The sequence below is a fragment of the Leuciscus leuciscus genome (assembly GCF_965113295.1).
Source record: "Leuciscus leuciscus genome assembly, chromosome: 6".
NCBI classification, from domain to species: Eukaryota; Metazoa; Chordata; class Actinopteri; order Cypriniformes; family Leuciscidae; genus Leuciscus; species Leuciscus leuciscus.
The window spans coordinates 19559296-19580505 of NC_138730.1; the positions used below are offsets into that span (position 1 = coordinate 19559296).

At 38.7% G+C, this 21210-nt stretch overlaps 2 protein-coding genes across 3 annotated transcripts in view; both read left to right on the top strand.

Moving 5' to 3' along the window:
* The first annotated feature begins 2448 nt into the window (after positions 1-2448).
* On the top strand, positions 2449-11163 carry kdsr (3-ketodihydrosphingosine reductase). The gene is made up of 10 exons (XM_082172362.1): positions 2449-2900; positions 4491-4580; positions 4963-5019; positions 5119-5184; positions 5348-5443; positions 6196-6387; positions 6484-6567; positions 6856-6939; positions 7233-7334; positions 8369-11163. The coding sequence occupies exons 1-10, from the start codon at positions 2712-2714 to the stop codon at positions 8486-8488; spliced, it is 1080 nt and encodes a 359-aa protein (XP_082028488.1). The 5' UTR covers positions 2449-2711; the 3' UTR covers positions 8489-11163.
* Positions 11164-13925: 2762 nt separating this feature from the next.
* The window catches only part of bcl2b (BCL2 apoptosis regulator b), a 42112-nt gene continuing 34827 nt past the window's right edge, over positions 13926-21210 (top strand). The window contains exons 1-2 of one of the 2 annotated variants that reach the window (XR_014206967.1): positions 13926-17230; positions 18185-19933. Coding sequence is in view for 1 of the 2 variants with exons in the window: in XM_082173844.1 (XP_082029970.1) it covers positions 14584-15081 (498 nt within the window). In the remaining variant the exon portion in view is untranslated. Of the gene's footprint in view, positions 17231-18184; positions 19934-21210 lie in introns of those variants that run through there. The other variant, XM_082173844.1, reaches the window with a different exon arrangement.

The following is a 21210-nucleotide window of genomic DNA, read 5'->3' on the forward strand; positions in this document are numbered from 1 at the left end:
GATATGCTCGACCCTCGAACGCAAAGCGCAGAAATGACCTGTGTCGAGGAAGAATCAAGACATGAAAGTACACGTCCTTCAGGTCGATCGCTGCAAACCAATCTTGGGGACGGATGCATTCGAAAATGCGTTTCTGCATGAGCATTTTGTACCCACCACCTTTCTTGGGTACAATGAAATAGGGACTGTAGTGCCCTGACCTCATATCGGCTGGAGGGACCAGCTCTAACGCGTCCTTCGTTCACCACCCTCGTGCAGTTCCTTCAGTGCCATCCCTTAGCCTCCCCGCCATCAAGGGTGGTGAGGGAGGAGGAGCCACCGGAACAGTTTCTGGCAGTAAAAGGTGCCATCCCACGATCCCAGGTAACGACCACATTCACAGAAACACACACATAGAATGTCATCTTTATAAAGACGCGTTCTATCGGTGTAAGCTCTTTTAGGGACTGCTCTCATTAGTGCTGAAGCACAAAAGGGAGCGGTCACTGTGAACACAGACAGGAATGTGCACCTGTCTGTGCGCTCTCTCTCCTCGCTGGTCTTACCAGCCGTGAAAACGGCCTTTGAGCGCTCTCAAGTGCACTCTACCAGCTGTGAGAACAGTTTTTGCTTGCTCAAGTCAAAACAAAAACAAAAAGAAAAGAAAGAGAGAGAAAAAAAACCGCTCGCGCTGCTGTGCTGTGTCACCCGCACCAGTGTGGAGAGGTCCGAAGAAGAATAAGCTCGCTCAGTTTCACAATCTCCTTGAAGATATGTAGAACACATCGAAGTTCTTGGCTCCGAAGCAAAAAACTGAAATGCAATCGCACCTGGCTGCTCATTATATACCCGCGCTGCGAGGCTGAACAGCTGATGCAAATGATTGCATGCCAATGTGTATTGGCTTGTTTTAGTTTCACTTGAACTAGATTGGCCTCTCTAGCGATATTCCTATCAGTCAGTCACGACGTACGTAAAGAGTGACTGACCGATAATGGAACTAAAATACAGCTCAAACGTAAAATAGAAAACATTTATTTGTTTCTTAGATCTTTTTGCTGCTTATCCATGCTGTACTTCGACGACTGGTCATGTTAGTGTATTGCATTAGTGTAGAATATAAATATTACTATATTACTAAACTGACTTTATTTTCTGTCACACGTCTACAGAAGTTTTTATTGAGAATTAACAGAGGTTTAGAATGATGTTGATGTCTTATTGAAAATGTTTACGTTTGAGGTTACCATCATGAAGATCAGTGTTTGCTTTAGTTGGGCTCTTGACCCTTGACATTGATTAAGTTTGAAATGTTTTTTTACAATGTTTTTTTTATAATGTAGAACCACTATGGTTTGAGGGCGACGTCATCCCCAAAGCCTTTGTTGATGTCTTGGCAGAGAATGAAACAGATGAAGATGATTTGACTGATGAAATCCAAACGAATATGGATGAAGATGAGGAAGAGGAGGAAAATGATGATTGAGAGATTATATTCTACACTAATACAATACACTAACATGACCAGTCGTCAAAGTACAGCATGGATAAGCAGCAAAAAGATCTAAGAACCAAAGAAATGTTTTCTATTTTATGTTTGAGCTGTATTTTAGTTTCGCCATTTGGCTGTAAATAATGTTTACCTGTACAGAAGGTTACTAACATTTACTCTATTGAAGGTTGGCTTTTTGATAACAGACTGCACTGCTAGAGTCATCTTTATTCCTTGTTTTGCGCTGACTTTGTGGACTTATGGAACCCATATGGAATGGTAATGCTTGAAATTTCTGTTTTCTCCGATTTGAGGTACAGTGGAGAACCTTGGTTGTACCAGCAGCTGTTATCCTCTAGATAGAAAGGTCATCTTGGACTTAAATTGAAGCTTATAAACTTGGGAAGTTTTTCATGTACATTTGAGGCAGTGATATATATAATAAAATGCTTGAAAATGATGACCTTTGATGACAAATTGACAAATTGAGTCTTTTGGAGTATGTTGAGGGTGATATTTGACAGCAAAAAGGCAGCAATCCCCATAATCTTTTTCTGCTAGTTTCCCCTATGTGTCAGAATACACCATGCACAATTTTAGGGTTATATGACCATTTATGTAGCTGCAGTACGTTAATATTCACAATTACATCATTCTGCCAAAAGCTTTTCCCAAAAAGGGTGTTTTTTGGCCCCTGAGACCAAACGGGGCCGAGTTGGGGGTGGTCGTTATCAACTTGTGATGGCCCAAGGTATAATATAATAGGAAATAATAGTGAAAAAAGGTAGCAAAAAACATCCTGAGGAGTGGACCTGGCTCCCGGCCTAATAGAACATCTATAAAACATTTCAAGACTCTTTTACGTTAATTAAGAAAGTGACAGTTTATGAAAAGAGTGTTGAACTTTGGAACTTGTAGTCTTTTTCTGCACTGGGCGGGGTTAAGCGGAGGTTGAAAAAACTACAACTCCCATAACTCCACCGCCCAAGCGCAGCATCCCGTCAAAGTGCATAGATTCTATGTTTTGGTTCATGTAGTGAACGGAAAGAGTTAGCTTTCGCGGTTTTACGACTTCAACCTAGTATTTAATCTACTGCACAAACCTCTTGCACATCACCAGATAGTATAAGCCCATAAACAGCTCGCCCGAAGGCCTGTTATCTTCTGTCCGCGAGACAGGGGAGTGCCTGGAATTGGACATTTAGCTTGTGAGCTAACGTCATCAACATCAGGTTGACCCATGTCCTCTGAGAAGGCTCTCGGCTCCGCGCTCTCACACTGGCTCTCCTTTAACTCCTGGTGGCTGCTTCTGCCTTTCATTATGCTCCTGGTAGTGGCTGCTTTCATCGTGGCCTTCGTGCTGCTGCTGTACATGATATCCCCGTTAATAAGCCCCAAACCTCTCAAACTGAACGGGGCCCATGTGGTGGTAAGTTCATATAATTCTATTTTAAATAACAGCGCACAGATCTCATAACATCAGTAGTATAAAAGAAATGGTTGCCAATGCGTTGTCTTCCATATATTATATATTAATACATAATAATGTATTGTATTTGCATTAAACATTAATTGTTCCTGCTTATTCATAAAGTGATTATATGCACGTGTATGCATTATGTCACGTCACTGCAATTATGCGCAATGGTCCAATGCAAATGTGCATGTGACTTTTATTTGTGTCATTCATTGGTGAGACTATCTGTTATGACTTCATATTGTAAATGCATAAAAATATTCATGTTACAGCTCATATTTCTCACAGGAGATCAAATAAATGCATTCTTGTACTGGTTATGCAACCATCTGTTCCAGGGCAATGGACCTTTTCAAGCGGGCACTTCATGTTTTGGCATTTGCTAAGGTTCATAGTTTATCAAGAGCTTGAACTTACCTAGTTGTAAATGAACACCATGTTGAACTCTCTAACAATAGATCATTTTAGTCAATGGGGTCCAATAGGACAATAGGAAGTCAATGGGGTCCATCAACTGTTTGGTTACCCATATTCTTTAAAATATATATCTTTAAATTCTATTATATTTAAACTCATGCAGGTTGGAACAACTTGAGGGAGAGTAAATTATGACAGAATTTTCATTTTTGGGTGAACTATCCCTTTAATAGTAGTCTTGTACATGTATATTGTGAAAAGGCATTTTCTCTATGGAGGATTAAAGGAGCACTCCACCGTTTTTTTAAATAGGGCTTATTCACCTTCTTTCCCACATTTAGATAGGTGGGCAAATGCATTTTTGTCTCAGTGCATGCATTGTATTTGTTTTGCTTGGTGAGTAAAAGTGTTATAAAAAAAAAAAAAACCCACCTAATTACTTCTTGTGGCCTGCGTATTCACAACGAGTACAAATAGCGATGCAGATTAACACTAGGCGATTTCCTATGCAGATTTTGACTTGGGACTATATTAGGGGGAAGCACAGGCGAAGCACTGCTACTTGGGCGCAGAGATATCACGCCCAAGTAGCAGTGCTTCGCCTGTGCTTCCCCCTAATATAGTCCTTAATATATAAGTCAATATCTGCCTAGGAAAGGCCACAAGAAGTAATTAGGTAGGTTTTTTTTTTTTTTATATCACTTTTATTCAGGACATGCTAGCTGGCAACAAAGGATTCCATTCATTATGCTAAGCTAAGCTCACGCCGACCCTGTCAAACTAAAACAATGCATGCACTGAGACAAAAATGCATTTGCCCACCTATCTAAATGTGGGAAAGAAGGTGAATAAGCCCTATTTAAAAAAACGGTGGAGTGTTCCTTTAAGAACAGGATTTTTTTTGCAACCTTATCTGACTGTTGCTCTATGACCACTGTTTGAGAATAAATGCACATTTGGTGGCACTTGCACTTATTATTATTTGTTGGATTTTCTGGTGCCTATAACCTGGTGAATTTGTTTATATGCTCTCTCAAAGCTTTTTTGCATATTTTAGTAAATGATGTGAACTGTGACTTGCTTGGTTAGTAATAAATCTGCTCTGAATATGCTGTCCATCATCAGGTGACTGGAGGCAGCAGTGGGATTGGGAAGTGCATTGCCATGGAATGCTACAAACATGGTGCCTTCATCACACTGGTGGCACGAGATGAGGTGTGTATATCATCTGTCAGTGACTGCAGTCCCGGCTGCATTTATTTGAAGATATTATTATCAATGTTGAAAACATTGTGCTGCGTAATATATTTGTGGGAACCACAATTTTTATTTTTATTTTCCAGGATCCCTTTATGAATAGAAAAGTAAAAAAAAAACAGCATTCAGAATAGAAATATTTTGTAACATTGTAAATCATCTGCTGCGCGGAATAAAAGTATTAATTTCTTTAAAAAGAAAAAAATCGTATTGACCCCAAATTTTTTGATCAGTAGTTTACATAATAATTTATCCTGTCTTTGGATGGTATTACATATTTGATATTAAATTCTGAAAACCATGTGTGTGTGTTTACCATTGCGTACATGTTCCCCTACAGCACAAGTTGGTTCAAGCCAAGAAAGAAGTGGAAAAATGTGCCATAAATGATAAGCAAGTGTGTATTTCTTTTTTTTCTCTTTTTTTGGACATTGCACTCAAAATCAACTCAAAAATCTTAAATGGGCTTTACATGTATTGTTATGACTACCTCTAGGTGGTGCTTTGCATTTCTGTTGATGTGTCGAAAGACTACAGCCAAGTGGAGAGTGTCATAAAACAAGTATGTTTATTTTGTTTACCAATTTATAAGAATCTGTTCGCATATTATTCCATGTCAGCATTTAATCTGGTCATTGTTTTCAAACATAAACTCTTATTATAATTTTTTCTTCAGATGGTTTGCGATGGTTGCTGACTGTTGCATGTTTGTGTTTGTTATCCAGGCTCAAGAGAAGCTGGGTCCTGTGGACATGCTGGTGAATTGTGCTGGGACGTCTATATCTGGGAAGTTTGAGGAGGTGGAAGTTGACCGCTTCAAGGTAAGAGCAGCATATCATGGACATGCGCGTGGGCATTTTTGAATTAGGCTAGTAAAGGCCCTGGAAATCGAAGAATGAACTGCTGTGATGTCTTTTCGAACCAAATCAGGCCAAAATGAAGTTAGTTTTTGAGTTTGTTTCTGGAGTTCAAAACAGCTTCCTATTGCTGTAAATGGCTGGTAAACACCTTCAAACTACTATTATTCTGCCTTCACTTGCTATCGGAAATTTCCTACTTCCCACTTCTTAAGTCTCGATTACCAGATGGTCCTATTCAAGGGATGATATTTAGCGTCCCATTCATTGACAACCATGTATACATTCACCATGCTATCTAGATAGTCAGCTTGCTGTCGATTCTAGAATTTCAGTCATATACAGGCTTTAAATTATACGCTTTAAATGATTATTCATATATGTAAATATACATTGCTTTAATGACAAGACAAGGTGAATGAAGCTGTTGTATAAAAAACGATTAAAGAAAATCAGTCAGAGCAGCAATTATTCTCCCCTTCGCCATGTTTAAAGTTTATGGCCCGCCCAACTCGGGAACTTGGGTAAACTTCCAAGGGGTAAATATGACTTTAATACTGTAAAGCTGCTTGCTTTAAATCAACTTTTCTATATTTAAACATTGTTGGAAACATTTTGGATAGTACAAGTACACAAGTCAACAAAATATATAACCTTGTTCTAGTGTTTTTTGGATAATTTAATCCCAAAAATCTTACATATTGTGCCTTTAACAGAAAATGATGGAGGTGAACTATCTGGGCAGCGTTTACCCCACCCGGGCAGTGATCACCACTATGAAGGAAAGGCGGATGGGCCGCATCATGTTTGTGTCGTCACAGGGAGGGCAGATTGGCCTCTTTGGCTACACGGCCTATTCGCCATCCAAATTCGCCCTGCGTGGTCTGGCGGAGGCCTTGCAGATGGAGGTGTGTATGTATACGTGACGCTCGCTTAGTATGTACCATGTAGCTGTCCATTAACACTTTGATTTTGATTTATTCTTTCCTCCTGATCTTTCTTAGATGAAGCCCTATAATATCTATGTCACTGTGGCGTATCCCCCAGACACTGACACACCAGGTTTTGCAGAAGAGAATAAGAATAAGGTGAGATAATAGATTTATTTTTTTCCTGAATAGAATTAATCTCTGAATATTAAATACCTAGAATATTAGAAAAGAGCATTAATATTAATAGAATATTTAAAAATGAATGATTTCTAATAATGCATGTCTCTGCTCTGTTACATAGTTGGGTCTTTGTTCCTGAAGTAAAATTATATATATAATATATATTTAGGTGGCTGTTTGTCCCTGCACAAAGTAATGCTGGGCAAAACATGTTTTTGTCTTGCCTATGTTTTATTCTTCTGGTTTTATCTCTCTCAATGGCAGCCTCTGGAGACCAGGTTAATTTCAGAGACGTCTGGAGTCTGTCAGCCTGAGCAAGTGGCAAAAATTGCGGTGAAGGATGCTGTGGTAAGTAGGGACTGGTCAAGGTAGTCAACTACTCATCCAACATTCGACCCCTGCCATCTGTTTTGCACTCCGTCTAGCTGTTTTTAAAGCACAATAAAGTCCTTCTTTAAAGGGATAGTTCATCCAAAAATGTAAATTGTCATCTTTTACTCTCATGTCGGTCCAAACCTGTATGACTTACTTCCTTCTGTGGAATACAAAAGAAGATAATTTGAGAAATGTTATATTTATATATACGTATATACACATTAACTATTGTTTCTTCCAAATACCTTGTTTCTGTCCATTCACAGCAGGGAAATTTCACCAGCTCATTTGGTCCTGATGGCTACATGCTTTCAGCGCTGACTTGTGGGATGTCACCTGTGACCTCCATCACTGAGGGGCTGCAGCAGGTACGGACCATTGTCACAAAACACTAAGATTCTGACTCTAGCGCAACAGTGTCATCATATTTGACTCATTGACAATACCCTAGGCCTAGGAGATTGACATGGAATGACAGCTAATTATTTCTGCATCATGTCCCTTTTATCATCCTGCTTCATCTTTGTATCTTAGTAACATCTTGTTTGCATTCAGCTTTCGTAGGGCTATTTGAGTCAGTCACGCTCTTAGATATTCCCTTTGAAGATTTTAATGAGCCTCTTGACTTTTGTCCAGATCTTCCCTGACTCAAAACTGGTCAAATCAGAGGCAAATTTTGGGAGTTTTTGGTATCAAAGCATTGTAATGAATTTGAGTACGAGTACACAAGTGCAGTATCAGGCCCGATACCGATACTGGTATTGGTGCATTTCTAGATGGATGGATAGGTGGATAGAGAGATGGGTATAGATGGATAGTTATATAAGTAGACAGATAGATGGATGGATGGATGGATGGATTGATATATATGTTGATAGATCGAAACATAGGATTCAAAATTAAGGTTCTTTATCAGCATTGATAGTTCCATTAAGAACCTTTAACATCCATGGAACATTTCCATTCCACAAAAGATTCTTTATAGTGGGAAAAGATTGTTTTAGATTATTAAAATGCTCTTCACAGTAAGAAAAACATGTCTCTTTAAAGAGCTCAACTGTTTACTAATCAGTAGATGGATGGATGGATAGTTATATAGATGGATGGATGGATGAATTGATGATGGATAGGTAGATAGATGGATTGATGAATTTATAGATAGATCGATATATGGATAGACATACAGATGGATGGATGGGCAGGTAGGTAAATGGATTGATATATAGGTAGATCTATCTATCTATCTATCTATAGATGGATGGATGGATGGAGGATAGATGGATGGAAAGATGAATAGGTAGATGGATGGAAAGATGAATAGGTAGATGGATGGATAATCGGATACACTGTGATTTATTTTCTGTGATATGTTAAAATGGTAATATTTTGTCACCCTGTCCAGATTGTGACCATGGGACTGTTCCGCACCATCGCTCTCTTCTACCTGGGCAGCTTTGACAGCATCGTCCGCCGCTGCATGATCCAGAGAGAACAGTCCAAAGCAGCGGACAAGAGGGAGTAACACCAGCATTCCCACCACTACATTCACCCATACACCTTCACAGCACGCACAAACCCAGCCTGGCAGACATGTTTAAGTGGGTAGAAGAGGTCTACTAAAAAACACTGTAGATCTGTAATATTCAGGACCCCAATCATTCCAGTGCATGCTGCATCCATATTTCAATCTCTTAAAAAACAAAACCAAGTTTATTTGCATTTAAATGAATTTCTCTTTGGCTCTCACTGCCTATACTTCATTTTCATGTTTTAGAAGGTTTGTACTTCAGAAGGTTCAACACTAGAATTAAAATTCAATCAGCTTTTATTTATATTAATGAAATGTTACCATATGCTGTACAGGTAAAAATCTGTACAGCTCAAGAACTCCAACTTCGCTTCCTTATGAGGTGACGAGCTGTCCTATGTTCTTCTGACTGGTCTGTGATGTTCGTATTCAAGCACTGTATCTTCCTGCTTTTAGATTTCATAGTTTTAAGGTATGGACACGGGACGTCTTGTGTTTTCGGATGAAACAGCCTGAGTCTGCCACTCTGCCTTATCTTCTTTGCTCTGTGTGGGGGTTTCTGAAGGAAATGTTTACCTTATAAATGTGTGTGCGTGTGTGTATTATATTTGTCTGCTTGTACGCATGCATTTAGGTGACCTCAGGGGCTTCTAAGAGTTCACTGAACTGGAGGAGGGGTCTTGATAAGCCATTGCGGTGGTGAATGGCTCGCTGGTTCGAGTCACTACACCTTTCTGCCAACAGGTGGAGCTGGAGATCCAAATGGATCAGGTGTAACCAGAGCAAAAGCCTACATATGAAGCAGCTCATGTTTGAATAATCGTAGTCAGCTATACATGTGGTTTGATGTCCACAACCCCAGAACTCTAGTATTGAAGATGAATAAATGTATCAAGAGTATTGTGTTCACGCAGGCATTTCAAATACTGTAGATGTTGTGAAGCTTGATCTGATTTGTACATCAAAACAAGCAATATGGCTTCCACAAGTGAAGTGAATCCCATCGTTGCTCTGCTCTGTTGTAACGTAAACTGGATGGTTCTAGCATATAAACTGTGTTTTCTGATTTAGGCCTTCCAAACTTGCCCCTTGTTCTTGTTGCACCCGTTCGATGTCGTACCTTATTGACAACACAATAGCTAGAGAGAAAACGACACTTACTCATGCTGTTGTAATATTTGCCTTCCTCACGGTCACAAGCAAACGGCGAGCATGTGATGTGATCACACCCTACAGTTACACGAGCGGATGTTTATCCCTTGAAAGCCTGAATGAACAGAAAGGGGTCAATTGAAAGTGAAAATGAACATTCTCTCAATATTTCTTCACCCTCATGTTGCTCAACCTGCATGACTCTCTGTCATATGTAAAACACAAAAGGAGAAGTTTAGTGGAATGTTCATGCTGCTCCTTTCCATACAGTGATCCAAAGGGACTGTAAAAGTGGTCCGTATGACTTCGTCCGGAGCAGCATGATTGATTTGTGAGAGAAATACACAGAAATTCAAGTCCTTATTGACTTAAAATTTTGGCCTTATAGATTTGGAATATAGTGTGCATGAGTCGTATGGACAAAAAAACTAAACTAAACAAAACTCTTGTTCTACAGAAAAAAGAAAGTCTTACGGTTTTGGAATTTGGGTGAATGAATGGTCAGAATTTTCATTTTTGGGTGAAGTAGCACTTCCATTCAATGCAACTCTTTATTTAAGATATTTTTTTTTTATGCTGCTGTTTTCCCTAGAACATACCTGCAAACTCATCGCCTTTCTTTTCATCTTACCTTTTCACGGTAATAGAGTCTATAAGCGTAGCTTTGCAGGGGTAACTGCTGTATTTCTGCTTTTCTATTAGCATAAGATGTAGTCATTTTTTAGAAGATAATTTTTTTGCCGGTCCGGAGTTTGCAGGTATGCTAGAAACGATTGACCAATGCAGTCGTGGAGACCCATTCCAAGCCTTAAGAGATCCAAACACAGACCACTATACAAGCTATAAGAGTGGACACCTCCACATCCAACTATGGCATAGATTGTGTATGGTTTACGTAGATTTGTTTCAATATGGAAAAAGACATTGTTTTTGTTTGTTTGTTCATTGGATATTTTTTACAAAATGACCCAAAATATGAAAGTGAGAATGCATGAGTCGAAGCGACGATGTTCTCATTTGATATTGGCTCAAGGCACGTCGTCCAGCACATAGTAGCTATAAGTTAGGTGCCGATATGTGTCGGACTTACGATTCGGTCGTGCCCTCTTCCGTAACTCAACACATGGACGTAGTCATTTGTTTAGTCATTAAGAAGCAAACAGTAGAGAAAATGTTTTGATCTCCTTAAAGCTATGCAAATCAAGCCTGTGCTCACACTTCATTTTAAAAGCATAAGAAGATACTTTGATTTTATTTTCACTGTCTTCTGCTATAGTTCCCTCTTTTATTGACTAAAGTTGAGGTATATTTCTGAGAATAAGGTATATAGTTTATGAGTAACTTTTAAAAGACCAAGACCAACTTGGATACGTTTTGCTTGTATATCTGTTTTTTCCCTTATTCATTTGTTGCCAAAATTGCATAAATTTCACCTTGTGTGCCATGGGAGAAAAAGAGGATGTTGTTGCTTTGTCTTATTTTCTTACATAATGAAATAAATAACTTTTGAAAGGTAATTTTGTGTCGGAACCTTTTGAACTTTGTAAAATGATGGTGATGGAATCCCTTGAAAATATATAACAAACATTTCTGCTTATGCTTTAAATATTTAATTGGCTAGAAATTCGTCTTGTTGTTTGCGGTGTCTATTAAAATTACTTTCTCAATAACTATTTTGAAATAATTCCAATCACTGACTGGAAAACTTGTTGCTTAGTTAAAACATATGCACTACATAGTGTCCTATGTAACATTTTACCATTTAATTTATAGGCCTGGTTTCACAGACAGGGCTTAGATTAAGCTAGGATTAGGCCTTAGTTTAATTCAAGAAGCTTTTTTAAAACGCGCCTTAGAAAAAAAACATTGCTGGTGTGCATTTTGAGACAAAACAATGGCACTGATATATTTTAAGATTGGTCAGTGCAAGTTTTTCAAACATGCATTTTAGTCTGAGACTAGGCGTACGCCTTGTCTGTGGAACCAGGGGTTAGTGATTTACAATTTGTTTTCATTAATAGACAGGAATGGAGGTTCACTCTTGCCAGAATTAGGAGACACAGGACATACCTGTCAGTAACATCAGTATAAATCGCCTGAACCTGTTCCTTTTCTTTGAAGCACTTCATCGCAAGTCTGAAATAGCCTACTCCAGAAGCCTAACTTAGCCCTGAATAACCCAGTCAAGGCTGACAGAGGTAGAAAGCAAGTTAGGCACAAACCTGAACATTTTAAAGACCACCATTGCAACACACAATGTTCTGTCTCGGAAGCCTGGACTGCTAGCAGGGGTCATATGTATGATGTAGTAATTTTGTTCTGCAGTAATTCATAGGTTTTGGCATGAGTTGGTTCACCTTTATTCAAAGCAGGGTTGACACCGAGGGGTGCTGAAAGATCAAAGGCCTCACACAAGTTCCCATTTTGAGGCAAGGCTGGGGACCAAATTCTGCTCTGCTTGTACAGATGCTGATTTCCATTTCAGCTCATCGAACCAGGTAAAAAAATGTATTACCTACAGTCTATTTGCAAGAAAATTGTTATTTCTCCCATATACCTAAATAAATAAATAAATAAATGTTAGGATGGTATTTAGAACATGAGAATTCTAAATAACATTTGGAAATTCCAAAGAATAAATTATATTTTCCCACATTTTCTAAAGAGTATTTATTATTATTTATTTTAATAATATATATTAACTACTCTGCTTGTTTTCCTGCTTGTACAGTATAGTCAGTCCTAACAGTCAATTTAATATCCACATAAATATGTTTTGCTTGGTCCCTGAAAGCATACATTCCACTATTTTAAGTTATGTGTATATTAAAGTAAAAAGTCAAAGTTTATAAAGCACTTTTTAAAAACAGCAAGTGTTTATCAAAGTGTTGTACACACATATCCCATATCAATGATACAAACAGTCAACAGCACGGAATAAAACAATAAGACAACTCTCACATAGCGTCAAATGCCAAACTATAAAAATACGTTTTTAAGCTAGTTCTAAAAACAGCAAGTAACTGGTAAAGGTAACAACACCCTAGACTGTTCTGTGATACCAAATGTTTGGGGGTGTGGCCAATATGATGATATTCTATATAATATAGGCTACAGAAACATCCAAAAGACCACTAGGAAATGCTTCTCTTTAAAAAAAAAAAAATAATTTCATTTTAAATTCCATGAAAACAGTTAAAGTGAAAATGTATGGTGGATTTCGTCTCAATCTGCTTAAGACAGCACTCGTATGGTATGAACTCCAGAAGTTCTGATGATCTCATGTTTTCCAACGTGATCTGAAAATAATCCAAAGAGCATCGTATGCTTCAGTGAAAGCAAGAACATCTGATCGTCTGTACAAACAAGATCACATGATCAGTGCGTGCCGAAAATTGCTTATTCGATTAGTGACCTAGAAACAGAAGTGTAAAATTTGAAAGCCCACTGTGAAGATATACAGTGTGAAAATGAATATAAAAATAAATTGATCATTAAATATGAGCTCACCATTAAAGGGTTAGTTAACCCAAAAATTCTGTAATTAATTACTCACCCACAAGTCATTCCAAAACCCGTAGGACTTTTTTTTATTAAATCTGAGACCTTTCTGTCCCTCACTTTGACACTTCACATATAATTATAAACATTCATCAACTCGCACATCAGTTATGGCAAACGGAAGCTCAAGCCTGTTCGCTTGACGTGCGAGAACCAATGAGGTTCATTCTCGTGTTACGCATCACGTTTGAGCTTCAGCAAGAACCAATGAGGTTCATTCTCATGTAGGTTCGGTTAAGCTTCTGTTTATGTTCGCTGATCAATGTTTATAAATGAACAAAAGCTTAAATTCAATCTGTTCATCATATAAAGCGATCGAGTCGCTTCAGAAAATTTGGACTAAACCGCTCAATTCATATGGATTAGTTTTTTTACGATCTCTTCATGAACTTTTTGAAGGTCAAAGTGGTAGTTGCGTAGCTGTCAGATTTCATCAAAAATATATTAATTTGTGTTCTGAAGATGAACATAAGTCTTACGGGTTTGGAACGACGTGGGTGAGTTTTCATTTTTCCTTTAATCTACTTTTACATAAAGATGTTATAATACTTTTTATATTAACAATATTATAAAAAAAATGTTGTTCAGTAATGTTAAATTTTTTTATTAATATTAATTATGCTCCAGATTTTTTAAATGCTCAAAGGAGGATAAACGAGCAAGGTATTAGCAGTATTTGCACTTCACACACGCACATGAGTGTGAATGAGTGACGTCGCACAGGAAACACCTCTGCTATAAAGGGGGCAGAGTCGAGTCTGGCTGCAAATGGAGCGACTGCGCACAGCAGACTCCTCCAAACGCTCAACTTATACTGAGAGACACAACTGTTACCCGTTTACCTTTCGCGTAAAGACTCAATTCGACAGCAGACACCACTGAGAAAGTCTTTCTTTACACTAGCCGCTCCGCGAGAGAAGAAACTCACAAGTGCGCGTGAACACTCGGCGACCAGCCTCTTCCGTCTCCCGCAGCTCTGGAGTCTTTTACACGAATAAACCATGACTTACTGCACGCAATTCCCACTCAAAACACCAGAGACTTTCTCACCCGTGCTTATACGGCATGTTTGTGTTATCTGATATGAAGGAAGATGCTTAAATCCTCTCATACATGCCTGGAATTTTCTGCTGGGAACAGAAAGTGGGCGTTTTTCTACACCGAAGCACTGGAGGAGGATTTGCGCGAGTGCTGCAACTTGCCGTCTCAAGTGAGGCAACATGCAGTAAGTTCACCGTTCGAACGGTTTGCAGTTATCTAAAAATCAGTTGCTGCATTGCATTGGGGTTATGAAGATGAAGATCATGATGGAGATGCGCCTGGATTAATAAGCTCACATTGATTCTGAGGTTGTTTAGCTATATATACAGGTCGATATGGCACAGGAGGTCGTGTATGATAACCGCAATATAGTGGTGAAGTACATCCACCATAAGCTGTGGAAGAAGGGATTCGTGTGGGAAGTGAATGGACACGATGACAGTGTCTCGAATGGACTGATGATGGGGAGGCAGGAGGAGGACAGCGGCGTCTCTCCCAGCCCGCGTCACGACCCGTTCAGCGCTCTTCATAAGGTGCTACGGGAGGCTGGGGATGAACTGGAACGGTTATATCAGTCGGACTTTGCGGAGATGTCCAAACAGCTGCATCTCACGTCCATCACTGCGCATCAGCGCTTCACCGCGGTCATAGACGAGCTGTTCAGGGACGGCGTGAACTGGGGCAGAATCATCGCTTTTTTCGAGTTTGGAGGGACTGTTTGTGTCGAATGCGTGAACAAGGAGATGACGGCGCAGGTGGATAACATTGCGGGCTGGATGACGGAATATCTGAACGGGCCGCTGCACGGCTGGATCCAGGAGAACGGTGGCTGGGTATGTAATTAACTCAATATATACCTCACGTCCGAAGACGCAGCGTCTCATGCTCCGCCTCTGCGCATGGCGTCATGCGTTCGAAGCGTTGCGCGTGATCTCTGATTGGCCGGTAGCGCTGTTCGTTAAAATGCGCCAGCCAATGAGCTTCGGCGATTTGTCACACCTCTCTCACGCCTCCGTGGCGAGTCTGTTACGTGAAGCCATCAGTGACAGCTGCTGTCTGCAGAGTTGAAGGTGTGGTTCCCTGTGCGGAACTTTCAGGAACTGCTGTTGATTCATGCAAACAGGAGGATGTTTGGCCTTACCAGTTATATGGGATATGCTATATATCCTATATTTACTCACCAAATCATGCGTTTAAATTACCCTGGGCTATTCTTGTGCTAAGTGCAATGGTTCAGCTTGTGATGATATTGTTTACATCACTGAACTCCATTCATTTTCTGCCCAGGTGTGCCTGGAAAACCAGGTTTGCACAACTAGAGTTCTAAAATGAAAATTCTAGTTTAGCACATATAAAGTTAATGTATTTTGACAGTTAAAGGCACTGGATGTGACACTTTTCACTTTTCTGTCAAGTATCTCTGGTTGAACAGACAATGATGTAACCTAAGTAAATGCAAACGAATGATTAAGTTATTGAGTAAAAAAACAGATCAAATTAGATCTTACAAAATATTTCCTAAATGTTGTTAACTCATGACTTGTGTAATCATGCCTACCTCAGCACAGTTATGGTTGGCACAAAGGGTTTGTATAGGCAACAAAATAGAAGATACAATATACTTGTATTATTATTAATATGATAATTTAAAAATATATATTTTTATTAACTTATAAATAATTTTTGGAAGCATGTAAATAACCAGTTGAAAGACTTAAATTTGGCATTAAATGAAAACTCAACTATTTTCTAAATGCATGTTGTTTAAACAATTCATCAGTGCAGGTTTCAGTTTTTTTTTTTTTTATCTCATAATTCTTATTCAAACTGTCATAACTGATCTTCCAGAGAAGCAACAGGCTTCTCTCTGGTGACGAATGCTGGACTTCTCCAATAACCATATTAGTCCTACTATTTCAGTAAATTCAGTATCATATAGTAGGTATACTGTGTACTATATGCTAATTTTCTGCATCCATAGAATACCCAGATGACTTACTATATGCATTATGCTACCAAGATCTCACTGCTGGGGTACTGCATCCCACAATGCAATGTGCATGACCTTTCATTTCCAGAGTGATGAAAAAACCAATAGTAGATCGTGGGAGTCTCCAGGAATTGTTTTAGAAAACAATTCCATTTATTGGAAATGACACACTTCAATTTTTGTTGTTGATATTTCTTCATAAAATAAAAAAAATATATGTAAAAACATGATGTAAAAGACAAAGCTACTCACCAAATTAAACATGCAACTAATGAGATGACAATATATGCTGTTTTTTAAAAGAGGACATTTATTCTTTCTTAGATGTTTCTTACTTTTTCAACTTCCTTTATTGTGTAATGTTGCTGTTTGAGCATGAAAAAATGTCTGCAAAGTTCCGCCTCGATTGTAGTCTTGAGTTTTCTTCCTCGAACGTACACGTCATAAAATTCCTCATTCAAATAATTTTCCCGCCCAAGACCTGCCCTGGTTGAGTAGTGTTGCAGTTATTGTAAGGGGAGTGACATTTCCCAATTACGTTCAAAGCGGTTGACCAATCACAACACACTGATCCAGCCGACCAATCAGAGCACATTGTGCTTTTCAGAAGGAGGGGCTTCATAGAGACAGGAACTAAACAGGGCTGCGTTTCCCAAAAGCATCGTAAGCCTAAGCTGATCTTAGACACCATTGGTTGCAATTGTTCTACGATCAACTTAGGCTTATGATGCTTTTGGGAAACACAGCTCAGAGCGTTACTGACAGACTGGGAAGAGAGTGGCTGCAACAATGTCAAATATGTAAAAAATATTTCAGTAAGCTGTAAACTAATAATGCCATTCAGGAGGAACTCATGGGACATGCTGCTTTTTTTTTTTTAATGGCCATTCAGAATATGACCTTTCAATAATGAACTTGCTTTGAACTGTAAGGTGACAATCATAAATGAGCGGGAACTTGTGGTCTGGTGCAGGACTTAAACATCAGGGCCCGTATTCATAAAGAATCTTAATGCAAAGAGTAGCTCCTAGTGACAAAATTCTAAGAAAATTCGTAGAAATGTGGGCGTTTACTCTTAAAATTAAAGAAAAAATCCTAGTAAAGAAAAAAGTAATTCAGAAAGCATCTTAACCCTTAAAAGAGGTCTTAAGGTCAAAATTGTTAGGAGCACGGACGAGGACTTTTAAGAGGCTTAAGAGTTTCTTTAGCAGAGGAGAAAATGGCAGAAAGACGAAGAGGGAGAAGAAATGTGTTGCAGACAATGAATAACAGTGAGTTAATAAGACGCTATAGATTAGATCGTGCAGGGATCATGTTTGTGACTGATCTTATTAGAGACACGCTAACATCTCCGATACAGCGCAGAAATGCCATAGCGCCAGAAATAAAAGTAATCACTACATTACGATATTTGGCAACTGGGAAAATTCCTTGTTTGAAACATTAAAACCAACATTCAAACCACCACTTAAATAGACATGCCAGCAATCAGTGTAATTGGAAAGAGTGGAACAATTTTTATCATTCTAAGCCAATCAAATACCTTATAGGAAATTAACAGCATGGTAAATAAAAAAAAGGGATTTATATACACATATATAATGTGTGTGTGTGTGTGTGTGTGTGAGAACGGTCAAATAGGAAAAATTACGCATGTAATTTCAAAGTGAAGGCTTAGAATAGACCCTATACTTAAAATCACCTTTTTTTCCCTTCTTGGACAACCAACCAATCACAGTCGTCAAAAGATTGTGTCATACATAGCAACGGGGTCAACCCCGCCTCCTTACTAAGATGAAAGTTTTTGTCTTTTCCTTACTCAGAGTTGCTCTTAGATCGGTCCCGAATTGCTCTTAAGCTAAGACTCCTACGTAAAAGTTTTTAAGCTAAATTAAGAGTTTTCTGAGAGGATTCTTAGAATCTTTATGAATATGGGCCCAGATCAGTAAGGTCATCCAGGACTTCCCCTCTTTCATTCACTCTGGTTGCATTCTCCACATCTCTGTTCTACTGTGGACCGCAACATTATTATATTTAATACTAGTTAGTGTGTTTGAACAAAGACTTAATGTGGATGTGCATAATTCAAAGCACTGTGTCCACAGGGCATTCATCAATAATTCAAAGGCTGCATTTTAACTTTAAGGAAGGAAAGTTTAACATTCCCCTCGAGTCCTGACCTTTTGAAAGTGGAAACTTTTGACACATATCAAAGGATTACACTTTCGCTGACCTGAACATCAGGAAAGAGTTCCTCTATTTACTAATTTCTTTCCAATTGTGGCTTTGAAATAGACCAGAACGCCTGAGTCACTGTGACAACTGGCTGCAGTATCCAACAGTAAAAATAATAGATTTAAGAAACCCTTCTAACTATTGAGATTATTTTGATTTGATTTTTATTACTATTCAGTTGTTGTTATTTATAATTATTACTAAACCAATGTATCACTAGGACGATTCATCAGCCAATATTTGGCCATTATTAAGATCATCAGAATCAGCTGATAAATGTGCCCACTTGGGTGATCAACAGAAGTGTTAGTTCCCCAAATATATAGATCCTTAGTTTATATATATATATATACACACAACAAAATTATAAATGCAACACTTTTTTTTGCCCCCATTTTTCATGAGCTGAACTCAAAGATCTAAGACTTTTTCTATATACACAAAAGGCCTATTTCTCTCAAATATTGTTCACAAATCTGTCTAAATCTGTGTTAGTGAGCACTTTTCCTTTGCCGAGATAATCATATCAAGATGCATATCAAGATGCTGATAAGACAGCATGATTATTGCACAGGTGTGCCTTAGGCTGGCCACAATAAAAGGCCACTCTAAAATGTGCAGTTTTACTGTTCCGTGGGGGTCAGTATCTGGTGTGACCACCATTTGCCTCACGCAGTGCAACACATCTCCTTCGCATAGAGTTGATCAGGTTGATTGTGGCCTGTGGAATGTTGGTCCACTCCTCTTCAATGGCTGTGCGAAGTTGCTGGATATTGGCAGGACCTGGAACGGCTGTCGAATATGCCGATCCAGAGCATCCCAAACATGCTCAATGGGGGACATGTCCGGTGAGTACGCTGGAAGAACTGGGATGTTTTCAGCTTCCAGGAATTGCCCACTCATGTCGGTTACGACGATGAACTGCAGTCAGGTCGAGACCCCGATGAGGATGACGAGCATGCACATGCAGCTTCCCTAAGGCCGGTTGGATGTACTGCCAAATTCTCTAAAACGCCTTTGGAGACGGCTTATGGTAGATGAACATTCAATTCATGGGCAACAGCTCTGGTGGACATTCCTGCACTCAGCATGCCAATTGCATGCTCCCTCAAAACTTGCGACATCTGCGGCATTGTGCTGTGTGATAAAACTGCACATTTTAGAGTGGCCTTTTATTGTGGCCAGCCTAAGGCACACCTGTGCAATAATCATGCTGTCTAATCAGCATCTTGATATGCCACTGCCACACCTGTGAGGTGGATGGATTATCTCGGCAAAGGAGAAGTGCTTACTAACACAGATTTAGACAGATTTGTGAACAATATTTGAGAGTAATAGGCCTTTTGTGTACATCTCATGAAAAATGGGGGCCAAAACAAAAGTGTTGCGTTTATAATTTCGTTCAGTGTATATACAGTACTGTGCAAACGTCTTAGGCATGTTAATATACCCCCCCCCCCCACCCCCCCATAAATAAATAAATAAATGGTTTTAATAGAATAAATGGTTTTAAGTCAGTTATTTATATATTTTGCTGTAGTGTGTCAGTAGGAAATATCAGTTTACATTTCCAAACATTCTTTTTGCCATTAATTGTAATAATCCAGTGAGATTTCTGAATGCACAAGGAGTCTTACAACAGCCCGTATGATCTGATCTCACCATCATCGAGTCCGTCTGTGATTACATGAAGAAACAGAAAAAACTGAGACAGACTAAATCCAGAAGAACTGCGGGAACGTCTCCCAAGATGCTTGAAGAAACCTTCCTGCAAAGCTACCTGAAAAACTATGCGCAAGTGTACCTGGACAAAAGCCGTTTTAAACACAAAGGGTCGTTACACCATATATTGATTTGAATTAGTCAATAGAAGTTAAATCATAAATAAATTCAATTTGTGATTTTATTTTTGAAAGCATTCTCACTTTACAGCATTTTAACACAAGTGCCAGTACTTTTCACAGTACTGTAGCTTTGCAGGAAGGTTTCTTCAAGCATCTTGGAGATGTTCCCACAGTTCTTATATTAACATGCCTAAGACTTTTGCACAGTACTGTATATGAAGAGTTCAGATGCAAAAGCCTCTAAGTACCATCTGAAATTTTCTTCTAGAATGATCATTTTTATTAAGCTTGTATATTTAAGTTCTGTAATTTCTCTTAAATGGCAATGAAAATTACCAATTAATTGTCATTTAATTGAAATGACTGAACTTAAATATACGAGCTTGATAAAAATGATCATTCTTAGAAGAAAATTTCAGATGGCACTTAGAAATGGCACTTCATATGCATGTGTCAGAATTATATCTGTCATCTACCACCCCGCTCTCCAGATTTTACTTTAGAAACCCAAAATGAACCCTAAATTCATAATTTATTATTTATAAAAATAGAAGCTGTGTGACATCATATCCTGGCTGTTGCCCATATTAATTGCAGTTGACAAAAACGGATAGAAGTGTTACTGCTAAATTGACTAGCAAATCCATTTACTAAAGTGGCACAGTGAAAAACCCCCAAATTAGCACTGAATGACAAGGTAGCTGCCTGTGTCGTATTAAAGGTTATCATACACTGTAAACATGTTGTTCTGTAATTATTCATAGGAATAGAGGTATTGAGATCACAGTGTCTGAGACCACTATTGTGGTTATCTATAAAAATAATCAAGTTTACTAAATTGCTGTGACGTGGGCAACTAGATACTATAAATCCGGCCATGCAGGGCTTATATT

Coding starts and splice junctions, on each gene's coding strand:
- kdsr (XM_082172362.1), top strand. CDS start 2,712: ATGTCCTCTGAGAAGGCTCTCGGCTCCGCGCTCTCACACTGGCTCTCC. Junction 2,901..4,490: donor TGAACGGGGCCCATGTGGTG/GTAAGTTCATAT, acceptor GTCCATCATCAG/GTGACTGGAGGCAGCAGTGG. Junction 6,388..6,483: donor CGGAGGCCTTGCAGATGGAG/GTGTGTATGTAT, acceptor GATCTTTCTTAG/ATGAAGCCCTATAATATCTA.